Below are 27,998 nucleotides of genomic sequence, written 5' to 3'. Positions count from 1 at the left end.
AGCCAATTCCAGTTTTATAACTCCGTTCGGAGCGGAAAAGTGGATAGAAGCTTGGCAACACTGTGGACGGCCATTTTGTATCCGCTACGCCATCTTACGTTCGATCCAATTTGCCGGAACTTTCCGACGGCGTTTACTGTTTCCGACGAGAATGTCTTCGTCGGTGTTTAACAATCATTACAGATTTATTGTAAAGACAAATAATAATAACAACTATGGTATAACAATCGTAAATATAATTATCAACAACGCTCGCCATTCGTAACAGCTGCGAGTCTTACTTAGTTTTCGGTTAATTAACGAGTACAAAATCGAGGTTGTCGCGATTAAATGGCTGGCGTTTGCAACATCATGATTATTGTAAATATTAGGTTAGTGCATATGAAATATCGGATTTCTGTTTTACCTGTTTTCATTATGCTTTTGTTTTTGGCATAACATCGTTTATAGATTATTTATAAACAATATCAAAATGAAGGCAGTCTGAAAAGTTCCATATTAGAGTTTGTTGATTCTAAAGATCAGAATTTGTTTTAGATAGATATCTATGCATTAAAATCACGTTGGGAAAAGTACATTGAAGCAAATGGAGCATATTTTGATTAAATAAATAACTTTCGAACAAAGATATGTAAATTTATGTATGTACATAAAAATCCGACATTTCGCATGCTGTAACCTAATAATAAAACAATTGTCGATAATAATTGATTTGTGGGAAAGATGAATCGACGCTAGCGGGATTTATGATCGCCTTTACTCTCTCCGGCATCGCCGCTGCTGTGCGACCTACTTTTCTTAGCCTCATGACTGACCTTTTCCCCATGAATCACCTTATGACTCTGGTAATCGTCCTGACCTTCGGCTTCCTTGTGACCCTTCTTCAGATCGTACTCCTTACCTTTCTCGTACTTCGTCTTCTTACCGTGCGCGTCCTCCTCTTCCTTCATATCGTGGTGACTAGTCTTATGGCTGCCACCCTTCTCCATTTCATGGTCATGGTGGAACTCGCCGTCCTTCTCCGTCTCGCCGTCCTCTTGGTAGTCATCGAAGAACTCGGTATGCTTCTCGAATTCATCCTGGAAACAGAAGCGCGAGCTCGAACGTAATTTCGCAAGCTTTTGCTGTTGAAGCAGCTTACTTTACCAATTTTTCAGGGGCTGTTAAAACTTTGAAGTTTCATTTAAGAATTGCAAAACTTTAGATTACTCACGCTTTAGAATCTCTAGTTTTGAGAGACTAAAAATTCACTTTGTTTTTCCTCGACAATGTAAGTTATTTTTCCGCGCAGAAAAAGAAAGTGTATTAAAATGTTTTGAGGGATTTGGAAGTTGAGTTATGCAGGTGATTATGGAAAGAATTTTCGTTGTAAGTTACCTGTTAATAGACAGCGGATCTTTGTGCAAAATAAAAATATTCTAACACGATTGTTCTGACACAAAAATGAATAGCATCATTTTAATCCTTTCGTGGCTACGGGGACATTTTTTCTCGTTTTAAAATCGATGATTGTTTCATTTAATTAAAAAGTTTGTATAGTGATTACGTAAATGGGTACGTTTAGGAAACAGAACTGTCTAGTTAATTTTATATATGAATGAACTAAAATAAAAAGTTATATAATAATATTTATTCTTAGCAAGCTTATGGGTCTGTAAGCGTTAATAATTTTGATTGGTTGAAAACAGTGTAGTAACGTTATTAAAGTTGTCCGTCATATATGCATAAATTTTTCACTTTGCTTGTTGGCTAATAAATATCATATGCGATAGGTTATGTCTATTTTTCAAAATGTATGTCACGAGACACCTTCTATGGATTATTATTATTATTATTATTATTATTATTATTATTATTATTATTATTACTATTATTTACATGGATGATATTATTATTCCTATGGACGATATTCCAAAAATATGACCCTTTCAATACCTAAGTAATTGAACACAATCTTATGTATACCCAAGTTATTGGACATAGCACTGCGTTTGTTGTTTAAGTATCTAACATATAAAATATAAAATGATCAAATTAGAAAGTATAATGTTTATAATTTGCAAACTTTACAACGAATTTATATGTTAAGTATGCTTTGAAAACATCAGATAAAAAAATATAGTACTTATCAAGTGGGGAAAAAGCATTGCACACCTTCATTAATAAAAAAAGATTAACATAATATAAAATTCGCTTAAATATCGAATATTATTAAGAATGACTGACAAAGTTGATAAAGAAATTACGATTTTAATACACTTAAGAATTAAGTGTTTAATACAAAACACTTTAGACATTCCCTGTATGATTAAGAGGCGTTGTTAACAAATTATTAACGAAAAACAGTGACCAATGAAAGGTGAGCTCTTCCAGCGCGAAATAGCCCAGCCAACTTGTGGAACTCGCCTTTGTTCGCTCATTGGTTGAGCCGCTACGCGCCAACTGATTTCGCCTCTCATTAGTCACTGTTTTTCGTTAATAACTTATTAACGACGCATCGGAGAAGATTTTTGTGAAGGAAAAAATTGTTCCAAATGATCTCAGGAACTTCTCATTTTCCGGCTAGAAGTGATTTTTGGTACACCCTGTATAACTTTATTAGAAAAAAGACGGAGATATCAAATATACTAAAAGTACTTATTTCGACTTAGAAAATCCTTTTTCGAATAAAACAATAGACCAAATTTGCCAGGGAAAATTGGTCCATTAAAAACCAACCTTCTTATGTACAGTATGTTGTCCCTTCGTGCTGTAGCCCTTTTGGTGGTCACCCTTTTCATCGTACTCGGCCTTCTTCTCCCCTTGCTCGCCGTGTTGATGCTCCTGGTGATATTCACCCTCGGCGTTATGTTTCTTTTCTTTGCCTTGCTTTTCGTCGAAATAATTGCTCTTCGTCTCCTTGTCGTGATGGCCCTTATTGGCTTTCTCATGCTCGTGTCTGCTCTTGTAGCCCTTCGAATAACAGGTCGTAACAATTTATTAATTCCTGTACCGCGTTATTGCTGTCGAGCAGCGAAACAATTCACAGAACCTTCGAAAACATTCGATATAAGCAATTCGATTAATCGCTTCACTAATTCATTTAATAATAAGTAACGTAATCTGCAAATTTTTATCCGTCTCGAGTAACGTGATCTACGAATTTTTATTGAACTATTCGTTTGTAAAGAATTGTTTAATAAATAAGTTGTTAAATATTACAGTCGTGTAGAAAATATTATTTAATCCTCGAACGAAGGAACATTTTTACAACTACAATAACAATTCTGAGCTTTATTCTGATATGTTTTGAAAATCATTTTTAAAGTTATTTTATTAGCCCTTTTATTGTTCTTGTGGTAACAAGAATTTAGTTTATTTAATAAATGATAATTAAATAATCAAGTGAACGATTTAAATACTCTGATTCAAAATTGACCCCCGTCGTCGCTATACGGGGGCTAAGATAAAGTTATTTCAAATACAGTCATGTACAAATATATGCGGACACTTTTTTAAACGCATTAACTTTCATGAAATTTGACTAGACAATCTAAATTCTGTTACAAACGATAAAAGAGCTAGTTTGTTAAGAAATGCATAAATAAATTTTTTCAAACATTACAATTAAGTGGAATAACGATGTAAAATTATCACATTTTGTATGTTTCTTATTCGAGCAAATAACAAAAACTCAGATGATGCATTTTTTTTAGGTTATGTTGACTTTTAATTCGTTCTAATAAAAATATTCTTACAATTGTTGAAATTATAAAAATAATTATTAAATAGACTAATCTGTATGTATATACCAGCGGAAAATTTTGTCTAAATTGGTTTACATTGTTATGAGCTAAAAACAATTAGAGATTGGAAAAATCATGGTTCTTCACTACTATCAACTATAAGCTACAAAAATTTTCGTTCTAAATATAATTTATACTTCCAAGACATAATTTCTTTAATTGTTTCGTTATTCCATCCAATCGTTATTTTCTTAAAATTATAATTACATATTTCTTTCAGCATGTTTGCTCCATTTTTCAAAAATAAATTCTCATTTTAAAGCTCTCCAATGAAAAGAAATATTTCAAAATGAAATATTTACATAAGAATTATTTTTCAATCCATTCAAATAGCATCCAGTATACTTTTTAATTGAACCACCCTGTGTATATATATTTGTCCACGCTTGTACGTCAACTAAGCAGAATCCCAAGAATCCTTCGAATTCCGGGTCGGTAACAATTAACAGAATGTTATGATCTGTCGTCATGTTGAATGAAATTAGAATTCTACCTTTTTCCCCTCCTCCCCCTTCTCCTCCACATGTCCATGCGATCGTTCCTCGTCCCCGCCCGACTCCACCTCCCGACTGCCTCCACTTGCGGCGTGACCTACGTCACCACCATATCCTGCACTCCCTTTAGCGTCCTGGTGACGTTGATCCTTGTGCAAAGAGACGTGGGTGCTCTCGGCACCAACATCACCTTCCCCTCCATCGCTGCTGCTTTCTTCGCTGCTGGCACCTGACCTCGCCTCATGACTACTCTCTCCACTCCCGTCATCGCCATCATTCTTCCCCAACTTCCTTGCCACCTCGCCCGAACCCTCATTTACTGAACCCCGATCGATCGAATCCCCATCGACAAAGCTAGTAGCATCGGCAACGCCATCAACCTCTCGACCATCCTTAACATCTCTCTCCTTCAAGTTGGTCTTCCAAGGACTAGCAGAGCTGACTTCGTAGTCACTAATTGACGCTATCGTCGACGTCGGCACCAGATACAGACCAGGATTACTATAATAAGTACTCAGCGATGTGAAGGGAATAAGAGTCGAAGAGAAGCCGGCAGAAGACACGACGGGAGTCTGGCCGTTCTGATAGTCGTCTATACCTGCTGGAGTCACTGACACTGTCCTAGTAGCTTCGTCAATACTGTAACCAGCCTGATTAGGTCTATCATTGACATCTTCCCTGGCAACAGGTTTGAAAGTCGTATGAGAAACAGGCGTAGTAACCCTGAAGCTCTCAGGCTGCTTCGTGCTTTCGACCACCTGAGGCTCGTCGTTCCTGATCACCTGGACGCTGGGACGCTGTCTTCTGCCCTTCCTCTCGTACAGCCTGCTATTAGACAGGGATCCAGCACTCTTCGCAGCCTCGGCTACTTCGGACTGGCTGCTAGGATCCCCGCTTTTCGGAGCGTTCCATTGACTTCGATTGCTACCCCGCCTAGTCAAGGTTGCTCCCTGATCCCCCAACTTCTCCAGACCGCCTTCCTGGCTAGATCTGGGTGGCGGTGGTCTGGTGAACGATCTTGGCGCAGTGTCCTGCTTAGCTACCGGTCTTCTAGCCTTACGTTCGACCTCGCTATGGATCGCATTACGCGTCCTAGACGTGTCTGCGACTGGGTAATTGATGGCGTCGTTGATCTTGGCAGCTTCTTGGGGGATGATCGGTGCTTTCTCCACGCGCTTACGGGGTTTCCGTCGCGTTATGGAGGAAGGTACCTCGCTGATTGCGGGAGTTGCGCGTGCTGCAGGTGCTGGTCGCGGTCTCAGCGATTCTGGTGAGAGCGGTCTACGGTAGATAGGTGGTTTTGGGGTTATGGGGTCTTTTGATTTCAGGTTTTCAGATGGGGTCGGGGTTTGGGGGATTGGGTATTGCAGCTTGGAGGATGACCTTTGCTTTGTCTGTCTGGCCGGTGGCACTGGGTAGATGTACGCCAAGTCGCTCGTGTTCTGCTTCTGCAGGAGTTCAGGGGTTGGTTTTTGGGGATACTGAGGCGTCACTATGGTTTTTCTGATTTGGGGCACTTCGTAGTAGAGGAGATCGATCTCCGGAGTCGCTGCGATCGTTGGATGACTGTTGAATACTCGAGGGTCTGGAAATATCGAGTGTTATTAGAGAGCAGGGCTAGATATTATGCGAGTTGTTGCGAATATATGTTTGTCTGAAATAATTACTTGAATTATATAATCATTAATATAATAGCGTGAATGACAATTATTAATATAATATAATGAATAATAATTAAATGTAATTTTGTATAATTACGTAATTATTAACAATTACATAATTCATTACTTGAATTTATTTCTAATATATTGTTTTATTTGAAATCGTTTTAGTCGAATATATTTTGATCGAAGGAACTCTTTTTACTAGAATATTTTATTCGTTATTTGTAATAAGATAATTATCCTGAAAATGCAGGTATTTTTCGTTCATCTTGAATAATGTTCTTCAAAATATATTCACCAGAGCCGATGTCGATCTTCCGTTTCTTCTTTGTGTTCACCTTCTGCGGCTCGTATCCGATCACAGACATGGCGTCCTGGATGTTCTCCACGCCCTTTAAGTCATCCATGTTTAACATCAACAATTCCGATTGATCTACCTGTAGATCGAGGACCAGTGGAACGATTTCTCTTCCATTGGCGTTTCTCTGACCGTCTATCGTCGGCGAAGATTCATTAAATAATTCTCCGTTAGATTTTAAAGTAGAAAATTTTCTTGTTACCGTAATTTTCGTTCCTAGGCGCTGTTGGCACCGATTTGTTCCATTTGGTGGTTCTACTGTCCACTTGTGTCGCCTGAAATGAAATGTTAATTTTAAATTTAATATTGTTATATTATATATTATATTATACTACATCATACTATATTATATTATACTACATCATACTATATCATATCGTATCGTATCGTATCGTATCGTATCGTATCGCATCATATCGTATCGTATCGTATTATATTATGTTAATTCATAATTAATATTTACTATTATAAAATTTAATATTTAATTTCAAATTTAATTTGAAACGGTATTGATCGCTGTACGATTTATTGTTACGACGTTGTATCGTTTATTGTTCAATTCTATATTGCTGAAGTTAAGGTTATATTAAGGTCAGAGTATAGTAGGCCGTTGTCGAAAATACTGGGAAAATTACAGAGTGATTTTCAAAAGTTGTGGTCTCCTTGACTTCTAATTGAAAAACAGTTGATTTGAAATTTGTTGCATTCCAACATATAGTTAACTAAGTCCTGATCAACTTTCATTCGAAACATTATCTTGTCATACTGTCAAGAGTGCCTGAAGAAACATAATAACAGTCACGTGCCACGCTCTGTATCAAAAGAAATTGAAACAATAGAAACGCAAAAATATCATTTGAAAACAATTACATAGTATTATATGTACAAGGCGGACATCCTGCTTGTGTTAATAAAAAGCGTGACGTGATAGAAGCATTTCTTCTACCAATAGAGTGATATGCATAATTCAGTGGCTGCAAGGAAGAACACTGCAATTTTTGCATGAACGTGCATAATTTTTATAATCTATAGAATTTGTCTTCATGCAGCATTTTTATGATAAATGATTAACTTAAATTCTTTTAAAATTGCGATTTGTGACGTTTTACTTTATAGGCACAAAATTATGACTCAGGCTAACTTTTATGTTTTCAAAGATGTTTAAAGGGAAACTTGACAAAATACCATATTTGCACGTTTCTATTTGCTATCATTTTTATTATATATTATTTATACCTTTTCTGTCATGAATATTATTTCTATTAATTCTGCCATTTCTATAATATCTACCATATCCATCACTTCTGCCATTTCCATAATTTTTATCATTTCTATCATTTCTGTCATATCCACTATACCTATAATTTTCGTCATTTCTACAATATCACATTTAGCATTCCTATAATTGCTATAATTTCTGTCATTTGTATTATGTCTATCATATCAATCATTCCTCCACCATTCCTATAATCCTCATCGTTTCTACAATTTGCATCACTTCTATAATTTGTATTATTCCATAATCTCTATTTCCTAAATAAGCTCTGGTAATGTGTTAAATCTTCAGTTAGATATCAGTGACAATGTAAAAGTTAATTTAATCATAATTATGATAAAATTATACAGGCCATTATATTGATACCAGAACATTTCTCTTCAAATATACAATAATTATAAACTCAAAGTAACTTTACGATTCCAGTAATAATTGAACAAAAACGAAAATAGGGAATTATATTTTCATATTTCTATATTATAAATTACGTAACATAGAAACATACAAATATATTTCTCCATTTAATATTCGTTCAAATATCAATAACAATATAAAACTTACTCCGAGTTTATAATTATTTTCCCAATTGTTTAACATATATGAAGATAAAACATATTGTAAGTAAAGAAATAATAATAAAAATTTTAATAAAGTCTTAATAAAAATAATTGATCTTCGCCAGGAGCGCGAACTCCAAAGATCACAGATTAAAATCACAACTTCTGTTAAAACGAAATCTTTGCAGCTAGCTTATTAGTACAAATCACTATATCACAGCGAACTGAAAAATGACATAGAATTAAAGCACTTGTTATCCAAATCGGTCATCGAACTGTCTTCCACTGCCTGAACGCTAATTTTCAATTTCACTCGGTCCATTTCTGGCGTACTTCCCCCCGCGTTTACTAAATTAGCCCCGCGAACCAAATTCGACTTTAGCGCGAAATCTGCGGTGAGATTAGGCGAGCGCAGTATCTCGTTCGACATCTGACGTTACCAGGTAAACAACAAGAAGCAACAGGGTTGCCACCGATGATCCACGGGTTCGCATGACTCGTCGAGGACTCGACGAAGACTGGACTGCGGACGCCGAACCGTGCAGGCAATTATATCGGGTGGTTTCTCTTCTTGGGCAGCCCACTCGCGAATTATATGACAATTTCACAGCGATTAGGAGGCGCTCGATCCTCACTCCACCCGATCGAACCACGTCGATCGTACGTCGATCGATCGTCCGGGCCAGGCTTCCTCCTTTCTCCGTCGGTTGCACAAGATCGTCGCTCGGCCAGATCGATCGCCTAATCGCAAAGCATCCCCGGGGTCCCCTCGATCGATCGTTCTTATGCAATCTCGTTTTTTCGCGATCGGTTTAGCAACAATTTTCGGCCCGGCTAACTGGATAAACGCAGACAGTGGTACTCGTTCATTTTAATCAATCACATCTTCGTGCATTGATTCGATGGGATTAGATAGGAGATTTACGAAATATTGAAAGCAGTTTTTTTTATGTTGATTTGCGAAGGTAATTATTATTGTGTGTAGAAATGATAATTGTGTAAGGGGGTTGTAAATGAGGATAGAGATATTTAGTCTGACTTTTAATGAGTTTTATTTTTTGTCGTTTCTATCGTTTCTACTATTTCTGTCATTTCTATTATTTCTATTATTTCTATTATTTTTATTATCTCCATTATTTCTGTCATTTCTATTGTCTCGATCATATCCACCATACTCATTATTATTACATCTATATTCGTATAACTTAAGGAATAGTTGCCATAATCGTTCTAGTTTCCTAAATCGTACTCTATTTAAAATCTGTTAAAAGTTCAGTCGATCATAATAGATCTTAACATTTTATATCATTAACTAAGACTAATGTGAAATTTTAGCAATGTTAAGTATGCATATCTAGTTTAGGTATACTAACGTGAGCTAATTTTTTCGTTTCTCCGTGTGTTTTCTTTAGTGTAGTAACGTATTAATTTATTGCATTTTAAGTAATTTCAACTCGATTACATCGTAATTCGTAATTTTAATTTAATTACAACGTATTTCATAAGTTTAATTCAGTTACATCGTAATTCATAATTGATGCAATTACATTTGAAGTCGTACTTAATGCAATTACACATTAAGTTATAATTAACGCAATTACATCTCAAGTTATAATTAACGCAATTACATCTCAAGTTGTAATTAATACAATTATATCTGAACTTGTAAATAATACAATTACATCTCAACTTGTAATTAATGCAATTTATTTACTCAGTATTTTGTAATTGATACTCCAATTGCGATTATGAGTTACAATGTGATTGTATTATAATGTAATTAAGTCACTCTTTAATTACAATTTCTTATATACTTCAATTGTAATTTTGGATAATTCTATTTGCATTGCAATTTCATGAAACTCTTTCTGGCAATAGAACCTCTAATATGCTGAAGGGTGGTGGTAGAGGAGGGGGGTGGAACAAGAAATGACTATAGAATGTTGAACATATTTTTTTGTTCCAGCAATGCTTCTTCATAAATCGTTCGTGTTTTATTTTTTTTTAAATTGAAACTCGAGTTAACAACAAGCTTTTCCACACAATTACAACGATTACAAATGTTTAAATAACGTGTCATCGTATTATTCTAAATAATTACTTTTACAAATAAGATTACCAGTTTCAAATGTTCTCTAAATTTGTTTATGTAGTACGATTATGACAACTCTCATGAATTATCACAAAAATCGTAGTAAGATCGTAGTAAGATCATTGTAAAATTATGTTAAAATCGTAGTTTTTAATACTACCTTCTCAACCTTTTTGGAGAATACAAAATTCGAATTAATAACAAGCCTTTTAACACATATTTATAAAGATTAAGAACGTTTAAATAACACGTCATCGTATGACTCTAAACGATTACTGTTACAAATAAGATTACCAGTTTCACGTATTCTTTAAATTCGCTTAAGTGTTACTGTTATGGCAACTCACCCCTACAATTCTTCTTGCAGCTGGGATTTCGCAGTGACAACACGCGATCACTATTACCGCCGGGTTCCCATGGATGACAAACTCAATTGGAGATTACTCCGCGACTTCAAAAAAACGCGAGACACACGGCCGTGTACCTTGTTAGCGATATCGCCGTTTTTGTTGTCGACGAATAAACTTTTTAATGGGGTCATCCGCGCGCCGGCCGCTTTTATTGGTTATTTTGTCTTTCCTGTCGGCTCTGTCGCCGGCCTGGCTCTTTTTTGCCAGCGAGGAAAAAAATACATATATATTTCTCAGTTTTGCAACAGGCCGGTGGATAAAAACCAAAAAGTAACGAGTACTGGCGACGTGTAATCCGTCCGGCGCATAATCCGGCGCGTTGCCCGGGAAATCACATTTCACGATTGTCGATCTTGCGCAACGCGGCAACACCGTCTTTCGCGCGCGTGAAATCGCGAAACGAGGAACGACATGTCGCGGCGATCCGATCGTTTTATCGATCGCGACGTGCGGTTTCGCGGCGAAAGAACGCGTCGCCGCGACGTGGATCCTCGGTGTTCGATGGGAATAAAAAAATAAGAAGGAAAAACCCATTGTGCGACCGGTGGCAGGACTTTCTACCCCCGTTCGAAAATGCAGGAATTTTAATTAAAGCAACGTTCTAGGTAGCTAGCCGGCTAGTTAGTCGCAACGATATGAAGAAAAACGATCGTCGAGAGTTTCTTGTCGGAATTAAATGTATCACAATGTTTTCTGGGAAAGGGAACAGCTTGGCCAATCGAACGTTCCCGGACAAAAAGATGGAAGTGCATTTAGTTGGAACAATATTTTGCAGAGCCGCGGAATGCGCGATAACTTTTAAATGCGCTTGTGCACTGTGATATGTAAAACTGAAATGTGTTCGTGGAAGGGATAAAATTTTCTAGGAAATCGCGTACAGAGGTGTGCTAATTTGACTGAGTTTTATTCGAATTGCAATTGTTTTGTATATTCAGTGATGTTGGAATCCTATTCTGTTGTAAATCAATGAGTAATTACTTTAATCGGGAATGTAATTCAAATACAATGCAATTAAAATACAATAAAATTGATATACAACGTAATTGAAATATAATGTAATTAAAGTAAAATTTAATTGAAATACAATGTAATAGACGTAAAGTTTAATTGAAACATGGGTGTAAGTTTTTTCAACGTGATTGAAACACGATATATTTGAAGCAATATTAATTAATTATTTTTTTAATTCGTAATTTCAATTCAATTGTATCTCAATTCATAATTTCAATTCAATTACATAACAATTTGTAATTTCAATTCAATTATATAGTAATTTCTAATTTTAATTTAATTCAATTACACCATAATTTATAATGTTAATTCAACTGCATCACAAGTCATAATTATTGCAATTTACTGTGTTATTAACTCTTCAGTTGCAATTTCATATTACAAGGTAATCGAATTATAATATAATTATCTAATTATATAATTATGATTTCTTAAAAGTCCTTATTAAAATTGAATCACTAACCCCAGCATGCTTATGGGGGTGGGACATGAGATGGAGAAAGAAATGTCCACAGATCTTTAAACATAAATTTTTATGCCAACAATGATCCTTCATAAATTGTTCATCTTTTATTCTCGCACAAATAGTTACCTAAATGTATTATTCAACTGTATTGTTATAAATAACTACATGTAACTCGAACAGAAGAAAAGAATGCTTACAGCACTTTGCGTTACATGCATACAAAATAATCCTCTCTTAAGCAGGCTTTAAGCCTGCTACTACCCTAAGTGTCCTAGGATCAATAAATAAACATCTGATTACGTTATATGAACCAATATTATAATGATATGCATTCGACCAAAATGTGAGAACAACGCAATCAAATTTCCGCGTGTGTCTAACAATCGCTTTGCAAATCTCTATGCAAATTCGCGTTTGCATTGATCATTGTACGATCCGCAGAAATTAGTTAACAATCCAACAAATATTGCCACGCAGATGGTTTAAATTTATGCAAATTTTCGTCTTTCATTAGTCATTGCTAGACTATCGATTCGATGCAATTTTTAGAGACAAGAATAGATCGAATACAAAATTCAGGAAATATTGAAAGTATTTCAGGATGTTGTTTAATTATCTTAAACATATTAGAATTGTTGAAAAAGGGAAAAACCATTTTTACTTTACTGATTACGATTAACTTACTGTTAGACGATTATAATGTTGCATAAGGATCCGCGGTCTAGATGACGCACTGAGTTCATTAGTATAGTTCTCGCGTGACATGGAGGCACCTTTTTAGGTCCATATTCCCCCTCTTACTAGTTTCTCCAGTGACGTAGCTAGTAAGAGGGGTGATGTGTACTCTCGAAGCTGCTTCCTTACTGTGTGAAGTCTATACGTTGTATAGTGTTGCACTGCGTAGCGCAGAGTAGCGCATAATTTCTTAAACTTTCGAGATTAATAAAATAAATTAAATAATAGTAGAAAGTAAAATTTAACATTGAACTGCTGTAAGCTTCAATATTATTATAATATTTTAACTTCTATAATAATAATAATATTATTAGTATTCTCACTTTTTGAACTTTCGTGATTAATAGAATAAATAAAGTAAAAATTAACATTGAGCTACTGTAAGATTCAATATATTAATTAATATTAATTTTATTATATTATAATATATAATACACTATATACTACATACTAATATAATGTACTACAATATATAATATATATCATTTTGTTACTATAATATATTAATATAATATTAATTTTGTAAATATAAAATATCTTTCACGAGTAATAAAATAATTCAAATAAAAACTTAAACTAAAATTCAACATCGAACTAATATAAATTCCACTATTATTATACAATTTTCTAAATATTAGATATCCTCCACGTTTAATACAATAAATAGAATAAAAATAGGCAGTAAAAATTAACATTGACCTACTGTAAGTTCCAATACTATTGTATTAATTTTGTAAATACAAATTATCTTTCACGCGTAATAAAATAAATAAAATAAAATCATAAACTAAAAGTACCTCAAATATTAAATATCTTCCGCGTTTAATAAAATAAATAAAATAGACAAAATAAATATGACTTATCACCAATATTATAAAAATACAGAAATATTATTAAATTTCATCACCCTACAATAACAAAAATATCTACAGCTAACCGATCGATCGGTAAATCGTCAAGTCAGAAATTATATAATTAACAAAGACAGTTTCCAATCCCCGCAATTCTTCTAGAAAATGTTTATTTCGCAAAAAGTGCTCCCAATTCAGACTTTTTGTTAGACGATGCAATTTCACGAAGCAGGATTTTTTCAGCGAATTGTCACAGTGTTCGCCAAGCAACGGGAAAGGAAGCTTTTGCAACCGGAGCAGGGTGATTATGCTTGCTTGCAATCAGCGCGGCAAATGATCTGCAACGCTCCTCTCGGATTTCTTTCCCTCGGCGTCGCGTCGATCCGGCGCGACTGCGTTTCCCGCAGTTTTACAATGTTAACGTGACAATATTAATTCCGATTAACGTCGGCTGCTTTTGCCCACGTGCCGCGCGGCACGACAAATAATCTCGCGCGCGATTCCGAATTATTAATGAATTTCCATCCCGCGTTTGTAATCACACGATCGCCGAGCGTTACGGCCGGGATCGTTGTTTTTGTTTGCGCGCGTACACGATTACAGGCATCAATTATTTGCAAATTGGAATGGGACATCGATGCGCCGTACGGCGAAGTCTCGTGTTGGATAAAAGCAATTCGACGGCGATAAAATGAAATATAAATTACCGACGGTCTGGTAAACGATCACCTGCAATTAGCGAGGTTAGTTTAAAGAGATCCGATTGGATTTCTCATCCTATTAACACTGGCTTTGCTTTTTAATTTACGGTTATTCAAACTGTCGAGGCATATTTACGAGTTCTATATGCGTTACTTGCGGTAAATATTATGGCGACATTGCTTGGAAATCACGATAAATGTTTTATTCGTATTATTATAAATTAATGTAAAATTGCTGAGTTTAGTGCTTCTTAAATCTAGCGGTAAGTGATCTAGTGTTTTAAAATGGCTATTCGACTTGATAATTCTGAATATCTTTTATTAGCAGTCTATTTAAGGATATAGATGTTCATTTTTGTATAGATGCTGCGAAATTGAGGCTAGTTTTACGGAAGCTGTGGAAACGACTGTAAAGAGTGCAGAGATGTATAAATTATTAATATATTTGTAAATTGGAAGGGGATATTGTTGATACACCTTCGCGAAGCGTCGTGTTTGGTAAAAGCAATTCGTCGGCGATAAAATGAAATTAATTATCAACGGTTTGGTAAACAATCGTCTGTAATTAGCGAGATTAGTTTAAAGAGATCCGATTGGATTTCTCAAGCTATTAACACTGGCTTTGCCTTTTAATTTATGGTCGTTGAAATTGTCAAGATACATTTACGAGTTATCGTTTATTTTCAAAGTGGTGTAAACCGATTCTTTTCTTTTTTTAAATGAGATATTTTACAATTCGTGATTAATTTAGTGTAAATTTTCCATTTATAACTAGTTAATATTTAATATCTTAAGAAATACTAGTGCTTTGTTCGATTTAAAATTGATTATGAAAATTACTATAAACGATTATAAAAGCGGTGTAAGTTTCTAGATGGCGGACATTAAGAAAAAAGAATTTCTTGTGAACACTATAAAATTATTATGATGTTATAGAGCAATGTTGATCAATTATGAAAATAGTGTAAGTTTATTTACAACCTGTAAATATATACTATCTTAGTTAAATTCATGTAAAAGAAATTTATATCATTAAATTAAACTTTGAAAAATTAGTAGAAACATTGTCAGACTTGTAATAACTAATTTACCAAAGTGTAATTTGATGATATAAATTTCTTTTATTACACATAACCTTGACATAGTATAATATTATATACTTCCCATTCTCTACAGTATTAAATATATGTTTAGGAACGTCATATTGTGTAGGACATGAAATTGTTAAATATTAAATAAACATTGCATAAATATTAAAACATTGTATAGAATTTTAAAACATTGTATATATTATTGAACATATTTTAAAATTCTTCACATTGTATACAATGCATTTTTATCTAATTCGCATTGCATACAATATCAGATATATTTTTATATACTTCACATTACACACAATATTAAATGGAGTGATTAGCCACAATCTTAAAAAACTTTTGCAATCTACGCAACTGTATAGTCACCAAATCCGTGTTACATATACTTCGTACACACCTAGCCTAGAGTTTGTACTACAGTTTGCATATTCTTGCGCATAGCCTACATACTCGCAACGCATCTCAAATGCATACAAATTTTCACCGTCATCGCAGCTAACAAATCCGATCGTCCAGCGAGTTTTGAACTACCTGTAGCTCGAGAAGAGCCGAGATCAAAAGGCTCGAAACGTTCAAACACACCGAGATAGACGAACAAATTGCCGTCGTTTGACCGTAGCGAGCGTCCGAGATCGATTCCAAATTGTTGAATTCCACGTGCACGGTGCGTCCGGCGCGACGCGCGATACGTCGCATGGGTGGCCGCAAAAGAACGCGTGGGCGACGGACGAGGCAAAGTAAAAAGGAACGCGAACCCGGATTAGTTCCGCCGATTAATTTGTCGACGCGGGCAAGGAGATTTCCTGTAACCATCCCTACATTTTTTTTTCTTCCTACGGCGAGCGCCATTACCTCGCGAACAAGCTCCCTTAACTATCCACCGGGCGCAATCTTCTGCTTATCCTAGAAATTTGATTCGATTGCGAGCTCTCCTTGAACTTACCCTGAAACGAATCTTGTCGCGTCGAATATGCTTTGGGCTCGTAGTTACATATCGATGATATTTGACCTATTAAATTGGAATGCTAGTTATGTGGCAATTTTTACACGCGATGTCAATTTATTTATATATTGATGTATGTAAGTATATGTGTTTCAATCCTTTGCACTCGAGTGGCGACACTGCGGCGCCATTAAAATTTCTGTAACACGTTCAAAAATTATTTTTATAGATATTGCTAAAGCTTAGATTTCAAAAATTGTTGAAGGTGTAATTGATATATGGATCTCGAGACTTAATTTCATATTCATAAAATGGATTTGTTATATAAAACGGAAATTACAAAAGCCAGAAAAATTATTTTAGATCTGCAGTCGAAATGGCTTCGAGTGCAAGGGGTTAATATAAATGTGTATGTTTGAATTTTATGTAGTTATGTAGTAATATATGTATATATATTTTAATATAAATATATATTTATATCTTATTCAATCATTTAATAACATTATATATGTATTATTCCATAATCACACTATTATATTATACATATTACACCAACTTATTAATACCGTATAGTAATCACTTAAAATATATAAATAAAAGCACGGCATCTTTTAATGATTACTATATAACATATGTATATTTTTCTATAATATATCGAAAGCTGAATTGAAATAAAGACCATCATACCGTTGTGTTTCCTGTATGTATTTTACCCGATTACCATATAATATTTAATGCAATATAACGAGTTATTAACGAAAAACATTAGCCAATGAAAAGCGAGTACCGTTGACGACCCTCGATAATATCGCTGATACATAGGCTCTTCGTGATCGCCTTTTTTCGCTTAAATTACTTTATTAGGTGCGTGGGCTAGTTGCTTCACAGCGTGTGTGTGTGTGTATGTGCGTCTTGCTTAAATGCGTACCTATATACAGCAATTAGACAATCATCGAGAAGCGAGTCGTGCGACAGCAATCAAGAGGCGCAGTCCTCGCGCTCTTTATGTTACGTGCCGGTTAATTCCGTGCACTGTTTTAGGAAATCAATATATCGACATTAGTAAGCTATTAAAATCCAACTTGGCATAACCTCGAATGTTCTTCATTTATGGATCGTTACAAGTGTCCATCGCAATGTAAATAAAAAAATACATCATCCGTTACGAAAAAGAAAAACAAGTTTGATCTTTATGTATCTTTATAAAACTACTAAAATAGTATTACGCGCTGCACAAAATTAAACATCTTCAGCCTGATCCTTTCTTTTCTACCATTACAAGGGAACGAGTTATCCAGGTGACGTGTTTTAGGTGCTTCACCCTATATTCTTCTGCGCTCGTAGTAAACGGTGCCTGCGTTCAAGTTTCTGAGCCAAGAGACGCGTTTGCGATAACAATAGGAACCGTTGGAACGTGAACGCGAGAAGGAAAATGCGTCGATCGAAATATGCTCGAAACATTCCATTTGGTGAAAATCATTAATGGGTGTCTCGCCTTTACGGGGATTTTTCGAGCGTCGCGTCGCGAACGGTGAAGTTTGATACAACGCACAGTGCGACCACGTCAGACAACTATAAAATATTCCTCAAATATACTACTGTGATCAAAAAGTAAGGTGAAATTGTCATTTAAAACTCCTGGACATTAGGAAGGCAGGTAAATTTTTTTTCCTAGGTTTGTAGGATTGTCTATAACATTTGCCAAGCGTCTATTTGTCAAAAGGTTTAATTAACTCCGAGTTACACGTGTTTTTGTAAACAACTAAAAGTGAATTTTTCGATTTCTACAATAGGTGATTTTATTGATCAAAGAACTTGCATAAAATTTTGTTTGCGGAAGGAATATTCTTGTTCGGACACGTTGAAAATGTTGCGGAAGGCCTTTGGTGATCAAACTATGGCACAAAAAAACGTTTATAAGTGGTACAACGAGTTGAAAACGGGCCGAGAATGCGTTGAAGACGAACCGCGCTCTAGACGACCATCAACGTCTACCGACGAGGGCCACGTCGAAAAAATCAAAGATTCAGTGCTTGAAAATCGTCGATTGACAATTAGAGAAAATTAAGAATATTATTTGAGCGTTATGCGTCGTTTGCGTGAAGCTATTCGTTCGCCGGAATTATGAGCGAATAACTCTTGGTTCCTTCATCACGATAATGCACCATGTCATACTGCATTGGTTCTTCGCGACTTTTTTGCCAAAAACTCGACTCATATTGTTCCGCAACCACCGTATTCGCCTGATTTGGCTCCGTGCGACTTCTGGCTATTCAGCAAACTCAAAAGGCCAATGCGGGGACGCCGTTTTGACACGATTGAGGAGTTAAAAACCGAATCGAAGAAGGACTTGAAGGCTATACCGGAAACAGACTATTCCGACTGTTTCGAGGACTGGAAAAAGCGTTGGCAAAAGTGCGTTTTATCGGACGGAGATTACTTTCAAGAGGATGAAATTGATTTGTAAGAATAAATAAAGAATTTACATTTTATAAACAAATTCACCTTACTTTTTGATCACAGTAGTATATGTATTCATACATAATTATTCAAATATTCTCCAAATATTCTTGTATAACGTTGTCAGATATTGATTAGTTATTGTATGATTATGTTATACGTATATGTTATACATATAGTAAATAAGAGAGTATCGATCATTTTTTTAGGCGAAGAGAGAAGAAATAGAGATTGAAATAGTTGCTAATTTGTTATATTATAAGAATTTGAGAAGTTTTTACTTTGTTTTTTTCTTAACAAGTGAAAATCGCTTACAAAATACTGTTATTTTATTAAAAACACTGTCATTGCAAAAGCTATTATTATTTCTAGGATATAACATTTGAAATAAATGTTTCATCTTTATACTATTTTTATGGTATCCGTATTATATTCTCTGTCTTCTTGCAATGAATATTTAATCATTTCAATAAATGTAGACATACAATAAATATAAATATCTTTTTTTTCCTAAGAAATAATTACAATCGAGATAATGCTTATCATTGTAACTATGAAGGGCTACTGAACGAAGGATTAAATATAAGTATAAAGAATGTGTATTAAACAATTATTACTATAAATCTAAAACATCTATCATAAATCTCATTTTCTATAAATAAATATAATAGTATTTGTAATGACAGTATTTTCTAAGCGATTTTCACTTTCTATCGACAATGCTATTATTCGATAATACAATACAATAAAATACGACAAAATACAATAGAATACGATAAAACACAATACAATAAAATATAATATAATATAATATGGATAGAAAAAAAATAATGTAAAAATAAAACATCTATTGCTAATCTTATTTTCCATAAATTAATATAACAGTATTCTTAATAAAAAATAACAGTATGTATTTTGTAAGCGATTTTCATTTCTTATTGATAATGCTACCATTCGACCGAATCACGCAACAGAAAAAAGACGTATAAAACTGTTCGCTGCGATGCAAAATACAAAAACTTCTCAAATTCTTATAATATAACAAATAACAATTTATAAATTAAAAGTCATTGATACTCTCTTATTTACTATAAAACATGTGTGCTATAATACATTATAGCATCATAATATAATATTATGATATAATAATTTGACAAGATCTGACAACGTTATACGAGAATATTTGGACAATTTTATATTTTCGTTCCGCGAGCCTTTGTTCTCGCCGCACCGTGGGACGACGGCATCTACTGGCTTCCTTTCCCGCGAAGACTCGCAATTCCGCGAGTCGATACCGCGGCAGATCGCTACAATGGGACAGCTAGCAGACCGTGGCCAATTTTACGCCAACATTTTCACTTTTCACGGCGCATAGACATCTCAGCTCGCTAAACAACAGCGCGACGAAAATGGCTTCTCGCTTGATCACCTGTTGAATTGCGATTCGTTTCGCCATTCGCCTCTTGTCTCTTGACTCCCGCGTTGCCAAACTCTCCTTCGTTCGTCCACCGACTTCCTTGTTCTCCCCCTAAAACGTCTTCCGTGGGAGGAACCGTTGTCGACAGGCGGATTTAGAAATTGCACTCGCGTCCCAAAGTATGTTAATACTTTTTTAAACGAAATATCTGTTCCTAAAGTTTATAAAAATGTCTTGATATTTCTTGAGACGTTGAATACTGTACAATGATTGATACTATTATTAATTTTGTTATTAGTTGGAAGGACAGAAAGTGGTTTGAAAAGCTAAGGCTCCTCAAATTTTACGGTTGAGTCTGAAATGAAAATTAAAAGAAAATGTTTTGTAAAAATTTGATCATTTTTGTGTTTAGAAAGGTTCGAGTTATGTTTATAACATCTTAATAGAGAAACAAAGTGTGTGATATGTGTAAATTAGTTGAAATTGATGACAAAAGGTTTATATAAACTCATGTTTGAAACTGTTTTCTCCTCTAAATTTTTTAAAAAATTTACGTAGATGGTATAAGATTTTAAAGATACATGTTATATACAGGATGTACCAAAATTATACATACTCCGGGAAATGGGGGGTTCCTGAGGCCACTTGAAGTAACCTTTTCCTTTGCCGAAATGCAAACCGCGGATTTGTTAACGAGTTATTAATGAAAAAGATAGGTGCGCGCGCAGTCTTCAACCTGCTGTTACGCGCGCGAGCCAGCCAACTGACGCCAATCTCACTCCCGGGGTGCGACGGAAGGAGAGAGGGCTGCGCTCCGGCTTTGTGCCGCGTTCGAAGCAACGAACAAGGATTTCGTGAATTTTCTGTTAGTTTCAAAAATTTCTTAAATATTATTAATGAAAAACTCACCCATTCAGCTGTAAATGTTGTAATCCACATACATAAGACGGCACAGATTACACTAACGTTTACTTTCACTGCACTATTATTCTACACTGTTCACGAATTATTCAACAATTGACACATGTCCGAAGTTTCCAGCGTTATTTTGTGTGACCCTGAAAAGTACCAGCCGATTAAATTCAAATTCGTTGCTCAAAATGATCAGCTGTGTCGGTCATCATACATTGTAAGAGGTCAATGCGTTATCCTTCGAACATGACGAGGAAAATGTAATCCGCGATTTCGTTTACGAGTTCAAACAGTGGCGACGGTTTTGGGTCGTGTTCGAACCAATGAAACATGTCATAGAGCGCGAACTTGCCTTTGTTTAAAAATTGTGAAGAATATCATTAATTTAAAATAATTAATATAAAAGAAAACTCGCTAATTTAGTGGAGAGTACATTTGTTGCTCGGACATGTCGGTCATGATCCACGATGTCGGTGCATTGACCTTGTGCAATGTTCAGCTGATCCCAGATCAATGACTTTATCGATGCAAGGGATAAAATCGGAGGCTCCTCGTATGGTTAAAAAGGAATTCATTTTCACAGCACTATAAAAAAATACTGACCATTTAATTAATCACTGATAATTCGGAGTTGTGGAGACATCCGATGGGCTGTTTTCCTTTTCTACTAATCAATTTCTCACGAATGAAAATTTTGTAACATTTTCCACGACAATTTCCACGCGCGATTCTTACTTGGAGATATTCGAAAAGCAACTAGAAGTCATTATAGCGGTCGAATCGCAGTCACAGTTCTCAACATCCTATTCAAATGTTATTTCCTATCTCTCACTTTATCAATTATTGTCACTAACAAACTAAACGGCAAAATAGCCAAGGAGCTGCTTGACCATATTTCCAATAAACGGAATTGTTATAAATATTGAGAAGCCAGAAATAATAAATTTATTAATGAAAGAAATTCGGTTGAATACTTCACAATATGAAAGTCGTTGTTAACGGTTACTTTCAGGAAAACGTTCGGCGGCTGGTTATTGTTCAATTAGTCAGCTCGCCCTTGTGGATGAAAGTAGTCGTATTTCGTAACGTACTCGCCGCGAATATTCTCGCGAAGTGCTCTCAACCATTGAACTTCTATGGATTATTGCTGACCCTTGGTCCACCCAGTGATCACTATTGTCCATCGTATTAATCGATAATGGTCATTTCAACGGTCATAAGTGGTTATCAAGTGGTCATTCAAGTGGTTATTATTGGTCACTCAAATGATTATCAGTGCTCATTCAAGTGATTACGAGGGCATTCAAGTGGTTATGTCAGTGATCATTTAAGTAGTTATAAGTGGTCGTCCTATTGGTCATTTCTGGTTATTATTCCAATTTATGCTGCCTCATACCTGCACTTCCTGTTGTTGCTTTTTTTCTGTTGCCTTCCTTTACTGTTACTGCTACTGCCGCTTCTCAACCCGACGTCACATAAAAATGTGAGTCGCACGCTCTTCTTTTCTAAGTAACATTCTCAATATTACGAGTACAGTGTCTTACATATATGCATTGTTACTTGGTCACTGTACTCGCTGCAGTAGTAATAATAGTTGTAGTAGTAGTAATAGCAGTATTTAGGCTGACTTTGCTGCTTCAACGATTAGCCCAGATCGACACATCCACGACTTGCAATAGCGTTGCGAAATAATCACGTGTTGTTTCGGTTTTGAAACATTTCGAACAAATAACAAAATTAGCTTCGCGAATGAAAAAATTGCGATTATTACTAGCATTGAAATTAATTGTTTAAAGTATAGTATTTCGAATAAAATAATCACGATCTCATTTTGATTTACATGCGCAGTTGTTTCGAATATAGCGTAGCGAATAAATACGATCGCGTTTCGGGTTGGAAAATCCTGTAGATTTTTAAAATCCACTGGTTTTGGATCTCATTTGCCTTTCATCTTCCAGGACACATGCTGCAGCTGCAACGCTCCGCAGTGTAGCATTCGCTACTTTTCTTACTGGTGTAGAAAGAATTTATGATGGTTATATCAATTTTGCGAAAATTGTCAACACGTTGCATCTTGCGTTAGAGTTGCGAAATAAACAGTTTACAACCACCATTTATATATCGTAGATATGTGTATTAATATTAGTAACAAAGATGGATAACATACCAGATGAATTAATAAAATTATGTCAAGGATATTTATTATTATATTATTATTAAGTTATGTAAGAGGTTGTAGAATATATAGAATATATTATATAAAATATAATATATTATATTTGTTACGAGCCGAGGGCCACTGCACACGTGGCCGGAGTTTAGATTTGCCTCGTAACTTCGAAAGAAATATTAATTGATACACCTCGAGCAGCAAAGGTGTATCTTTGTGAGATCGTTACCAACAACTGACTCGAACTGGGAGATGGAATGAAATAACTTGTACACTGAGTTGAAAGTAAAACTAATATAATCTAACAACTTCAATCTATTACAAGTGCGTAAGTGTAGAGTATGATTCGCGATGGTCCTAAGACACGCTCCCTGGTTTACGCACCAAGTCGGCGGGGGTTAACTATTGCTTGAAGGAGAACTCGGCTCGATCTTGCTACGTCTCGCGTCGCGATTTGATTTAAAACTGCCCGATGAGAAGAAAAATCTTGTCCCTTTTATATTCGGCTGAACTAGAATATTTGGTGGTGGGAACTGGGCCTACGTGACCAGATCATCCCGCGGATGATACAGTGACATGTGGTCCCAGCCCTTAAACTGATGTCCGTTAGAAGACTAAACATTTTTGATGTTTGAATCGTGAGGGCCTACACCGCGGATGATACAGTGACTCGGAAACAGGTGGTCCCAGCCCTTAGACTGGCGTTCGTCGGAAGACTAAACATTTATATTATGATCGCGGAGTCGCGCTCCCGGCCGACGTTAGCTAGCGTAAACCCTTAAGAAGGAGCAGAAAAATCGTCGGGAGTAATCTCCATACGTAACATATTATAATACATTATAATGATTAATGTAATTATTGTAATATATAATATTAATATAACATAATATATTATATTACATATTTTAATCGATTAATTATATTTTATTCAATACATATATGTATAAAACAGTATAATGTGTATACGTACAATAGAGACTTTCACATTTTTAAAACCCGCGAAGGTAAGCTAAAATCATTCATGTGTAACTTTTAAGTTCCCGCAGGTTGAAAAATAAAAACGGTAGCGGTCACCGTGCCGGTCGACTTATCTGTCCAAAAACCATTAGTATTCCGAGAAACCATCGCGTCGTTGCGACGCGTCGCGCCGGCAGCCACAATTCGAGCGTTCTTTTCGGGCTTTGTAACGCGATTCCCTTGCGAAGAACAGCGCGGCGCGTTGTAATTACATCGGTGTAACATTCAACGTGGCAATTTAAAATAATAGTAGAACCGGCTCCAAAGGAACTGTGAAATTTCACGCGACAGTAACTTCTTTTTGTTCGTTTGTTCGACGAAACGCGACGCATTTCCAAGTAATTATTCGATCGTCCTCGCGACTCAATGGAAAATTGAATTTTCAACTAGAAATAAATTTATTACACAAATCAATCGCTGCGAGTTAAGCACCGAGTTGACTGAAAATTCGCGCGCCCGCCTCTCATTGGTTACTGTTTTTCGTTAATAACTTGTAAACAAAGCCGCGAATTGCATTTTCGCTAAGGAAAAATTTACTCCAAATGACCTCAGAAATCTCTCATTTCCCGGAGTTACAATAATTTTTATACACCTTATATATTTATTTAATGCGCTAAAATATAGTTTATAACGGATTTAAAATTACAAAAATTAATGTTCACCGCAAGAACGGGTCATAATAAAATTGTTTCAACGTTATTTATACGATAATTAATAATTACATATAATATATCAATGTGTTTTGGTAAAATATCAAACAACCAATGTGAAGTGTTGAATAAAGAGTTCATCACGTAGTGTGCAACAATGGTTGAGCAGCAGTAGGAACTGTTTGATTGATGAAAATGATTTGATTAGGTGAATGATGAAACATCGTTTGGCGGGAGGAAACGTTCATACTAATTTGCAAAAGTAACGTAAATTAACAATTAAGAAGAAACTTCTCTTGTCAGCAGATGTGTGACATCGATCGAAAAATAAGTTCTATAAATAATGTTTACTGTCCATTACTAGCGAACCATTTCTTCCCAGATTCGTGACCGCCTTTTCTGCCATACTTCTTCTCGTGACGATGATGACTGTCGTGGCCTTCGGCGAGCTTGCGACCCTTCTGGTTTCGATGATGGCGGCCTTCTTCATGTTTCTTCTTCTTGCCGCGACGATGCTAGAAGAATCGTATAATTTTGGTCACTTTCTAGTTTACTATCTGTTATATAACTATCTTAAATATCTATTTTAAATAACTATCTTAAATATCTATTTTAAATAACTATCTTAAATATCTATCTTAAGTAACTATCTTAAATATCTATCTTAAGTAACTCTCTTAAACAACCATCTTAAATAACCATCGGAATGTTTAAATTCTTGCATAAACATGCGACCACACTCTGAGACAAAAATATTTTTACATATTATATATGAATTACATATAATATTCTTACACATTACGTATAGTCATTCAACGAAAATTATTTTTAGCAACAAGACACCTATGTATGAACTCAAAAAGGGTTAAAACAACTCGATATTTTTATATAATAGTCTCAAACCTCTTTCAAAATAAACGGCACAATCAATTAGATAAACGAAGATTGTTCATCTTCGAACATAATTACCCTTCTTTCCTAGAAATTATGGTTCTCTTTGACGTACCTCATTATGACCAGAGTCCACATGGCCCATTTTCTGATGACCACCTTTCTTGCCCTCATGCTCATGGTGGTAGCCGCCGTGCTTCTCGTTCTCGCCGTCCTCGTGGTACTCGTCATAGAAGTCGTGCTTCTTCTCGTACTCGTCCTACGACAGCGGATAATCGGCTTCGACAGATTAGCCGGGTAAATCCTTAATTACTATATTAATTAGCAACGTCGCAGCTCGCTCGATACTCGGAAAATTAACTGACGCCCCCTCGTAAGTTCGACGCGAAACTTTTGTTCCGTTGACAGGCTCACGATAAGGTCGCGAGCGATGTCCTCGATAATTGAACGACGCCGTAATTGATTAAGAATGATTTAAATCGGCAGCAACGTTTTTCGTGAGACTCGTGGCGGAGATTTTATATTATGCACAGTCTATTTAAACACGAAATCTGTAAATTTCTTTGAAATTGAAACTAAATTCGATTCTTCTGTTGTTCAAATCTAGGTAAAAATGTAGATGTTAATATTTGTGTCGCTATTTTAGGGACATTATCAAGAACGAAGCAGTGCTAGTTGATGTAGTTGTAAAAGAAATCATAGCGCAAAGGATTAAACAAAGTAATTTCTAGAGGGTAGATCTTTATGCTAAATAAAAAGGATTTCCTTTAGTTGCAAGAAATAAATATCAGATAGGTAGTTTTTCCTTTCTGTAACAATATTAATAGATTTGCAATAGTAATAATAATAATAGGAAGTTGCAAAATATTATGCATTAAATATCATTTGTTGATTTATTGTTATATACATATAATTTTTAGTGAAATGTGCTGTTACGAGCCGAGGGCCACTGCACACGTGGCCGGAGGTTAATGAGTTTGTGCGGATATTTTGTAAGGAATGCGTGGACTGGCCGATGCCTCTTTCATCACCGGGTCGCCACTTAGTAGGATAAGGTTTCACGGACTGGCCATTGCCACTTTCAGCAACGGGTCGCCGCTAGTAGGAAAATTGTGTGGACTGGCCGTTGCCTCTTTCATCAACGGGTCGCCGCTAGGTGTAAAGGTAGCTTAAGCGTGGACTGGCCGATGCCTCTTTCATCACCGGGTCGCCACCTTAGATAGGAAATCGTGGACTGGCCGTTGCCTCTTTCATCAACGGGTCGCCACCTTTGGGGATAGGTTTGGTTCACGGACTGGCCGTTGTCTCTTTCATCAACGGGTCGCCGCTAGGAGAAAATTCCGTGGACTGGTCGATGCCTCTTTCATCACCGGGTCGCCACTTATTGGGTAATGGGGTTTTGGATTGACTCTAATTTTGCCTCGAAACTTCAAAGAAATATTAATAGATACACCTCGAGCGGTAAAGGTGTATCTTTGTGGGATCGTTACCAACAACTGACTCGAACTGGGATATGGAATGAGATAAGCTTGTACACTGAATTGAAAGTAAAACTTAGTATAATCTAACAACTTCAGTCTATTACAAGTGCGTAAGTGTAGTGTAAGATTCGCGATAGTCCTAATACACGCTCCCTGGTTTACGCACCAAGTCGGCGGGGGTTAACTATTGCTTGAAGGAGAACTCGGCTCGATCTTACTACGTCTCGCGTCACGATTTGACTTGAAACTGCCCGATGAGAAGAAAAATCTTAGCCCTTTTATACGCGCTGAACTAGAATATTTGCTGGTGGGGACTGAGCCTACGTGACCAGATCATCCCGCGGATGATACAGTGACATGTGGTCCCAGCCCTTAAACTGATGTCCGTTAGAAGACTAAACATTTTTTATGTTTGAATCGTGGAGGCCTACACCGCGGATGATACAGTGACTCGGAAACGGGTGGTCCCAGCCCTTGGGCTGGGGTTCGTCGGAAGACTAAACATTTATATTATGATCGCGGAGTCGCGCTCCCGGCCGACGTTAGCTAGCGTAAACCCT

The 27,998-nt window shown here is 35.9% G+C and overlaps 2 protein-coding genes and 1 pseudogene across 2 annotated transcripts in view; 1 reads left to right on the top strand and 2 right to left on the bottom strand.

The window, feature by feature from the left end:
• Nucleotides 1-734: 734 nt before the first annotated feature.
• On the bottom strand, nt 735-8,628 carry LOC144468046 (uncharacterized). The gene is made up of 6 exons (XM_078177173.1): nt 8,575-8,628; nt 6,504-6,576; nt 6,242-6,436; nt 4,279-5,864; nt 2,719-2,952; nt 735-1,079 (listed from the first exon to the last, which is right to left on the bottom strand). Exons 1-6 carry the CDS (start codon nt 8,626-8,628, stop codon nt 735-737), a joined length of 2,487 nt encoding a protein of 828 aa, XP_078033299.1.
• An 8,922-nt stretch (nt 8,629-17,550) lies between these two features.
• LOC144467664 (uncharacterized) lies at nt 17,551-18,907 on the top strand (annotated as a pseudogene).
• Nucleotides 18,908-25,413: 6,506 nt separating this feature from the next.
• Nucleotides 25,414-27,998, bottom strand: part of LOC144467662 (uncharacterized) — a 13,059-nt gene continuing 10,474 nt past the window's right edge. The window contains exons 3-5 of the mRNA XM_078176556.1: nt 27,448-27,493; nt 26,073-26,216; nt 25,414-25,581 (exon numbers count right to left, since the gene is read on the bottom strand). Coding sequence (XP_078032682.1) covers nt 25,414-25,581; nt 26,073-26,216; nt 27,448-27,493 — 358 coding nt within the window. The remainder of the gene's footprint in view (nt 25,582-26,072; nt 26,217-27,447; nt 27,494-27,998) is intronic.

Source organism: Augochlora pura, chromosome 3, assembly GCF_028453695.1.
Source record: "Augochlora pura isolate Apur16 chromosome 3, APUR_v2.2.1, whole genome shotgun sequence".
NCBI lineage: Eukaryota > Metazoa > Arthropoda > Insecta > Hymenoptera > Halictidae > Augochlora > Augochlora pura.
The sequence above is the reverse complement of the archived record's forward strand: the minus strand, read 5'-3'. Positions and strand labels throughout refer to the sequence as shown.

Coding starts and splice junctions, on each gene's coding strand:
- LOC144468046 (XM_078177173.1), bottom strand. CDS start 8,628: ATGCGAACCCGTGGATCATCGGTGGCAACCCTGTTGCTTCTTGTTGTT. Junction 6,437..6,503: donor GCCTAGGAACGAAAATTACG/GTAACAAGAAAA, acceptor CGCCGACGATAG/ACGGTCAGAGAAACGCCAAT. Junction 2,953..4,278: donor AGGGGGAGGAGGGGAAAAAG/GTAGAATTCTAA, acceptor TGTTATTCGAAG/GGCTACAAGAGCAGACACGA.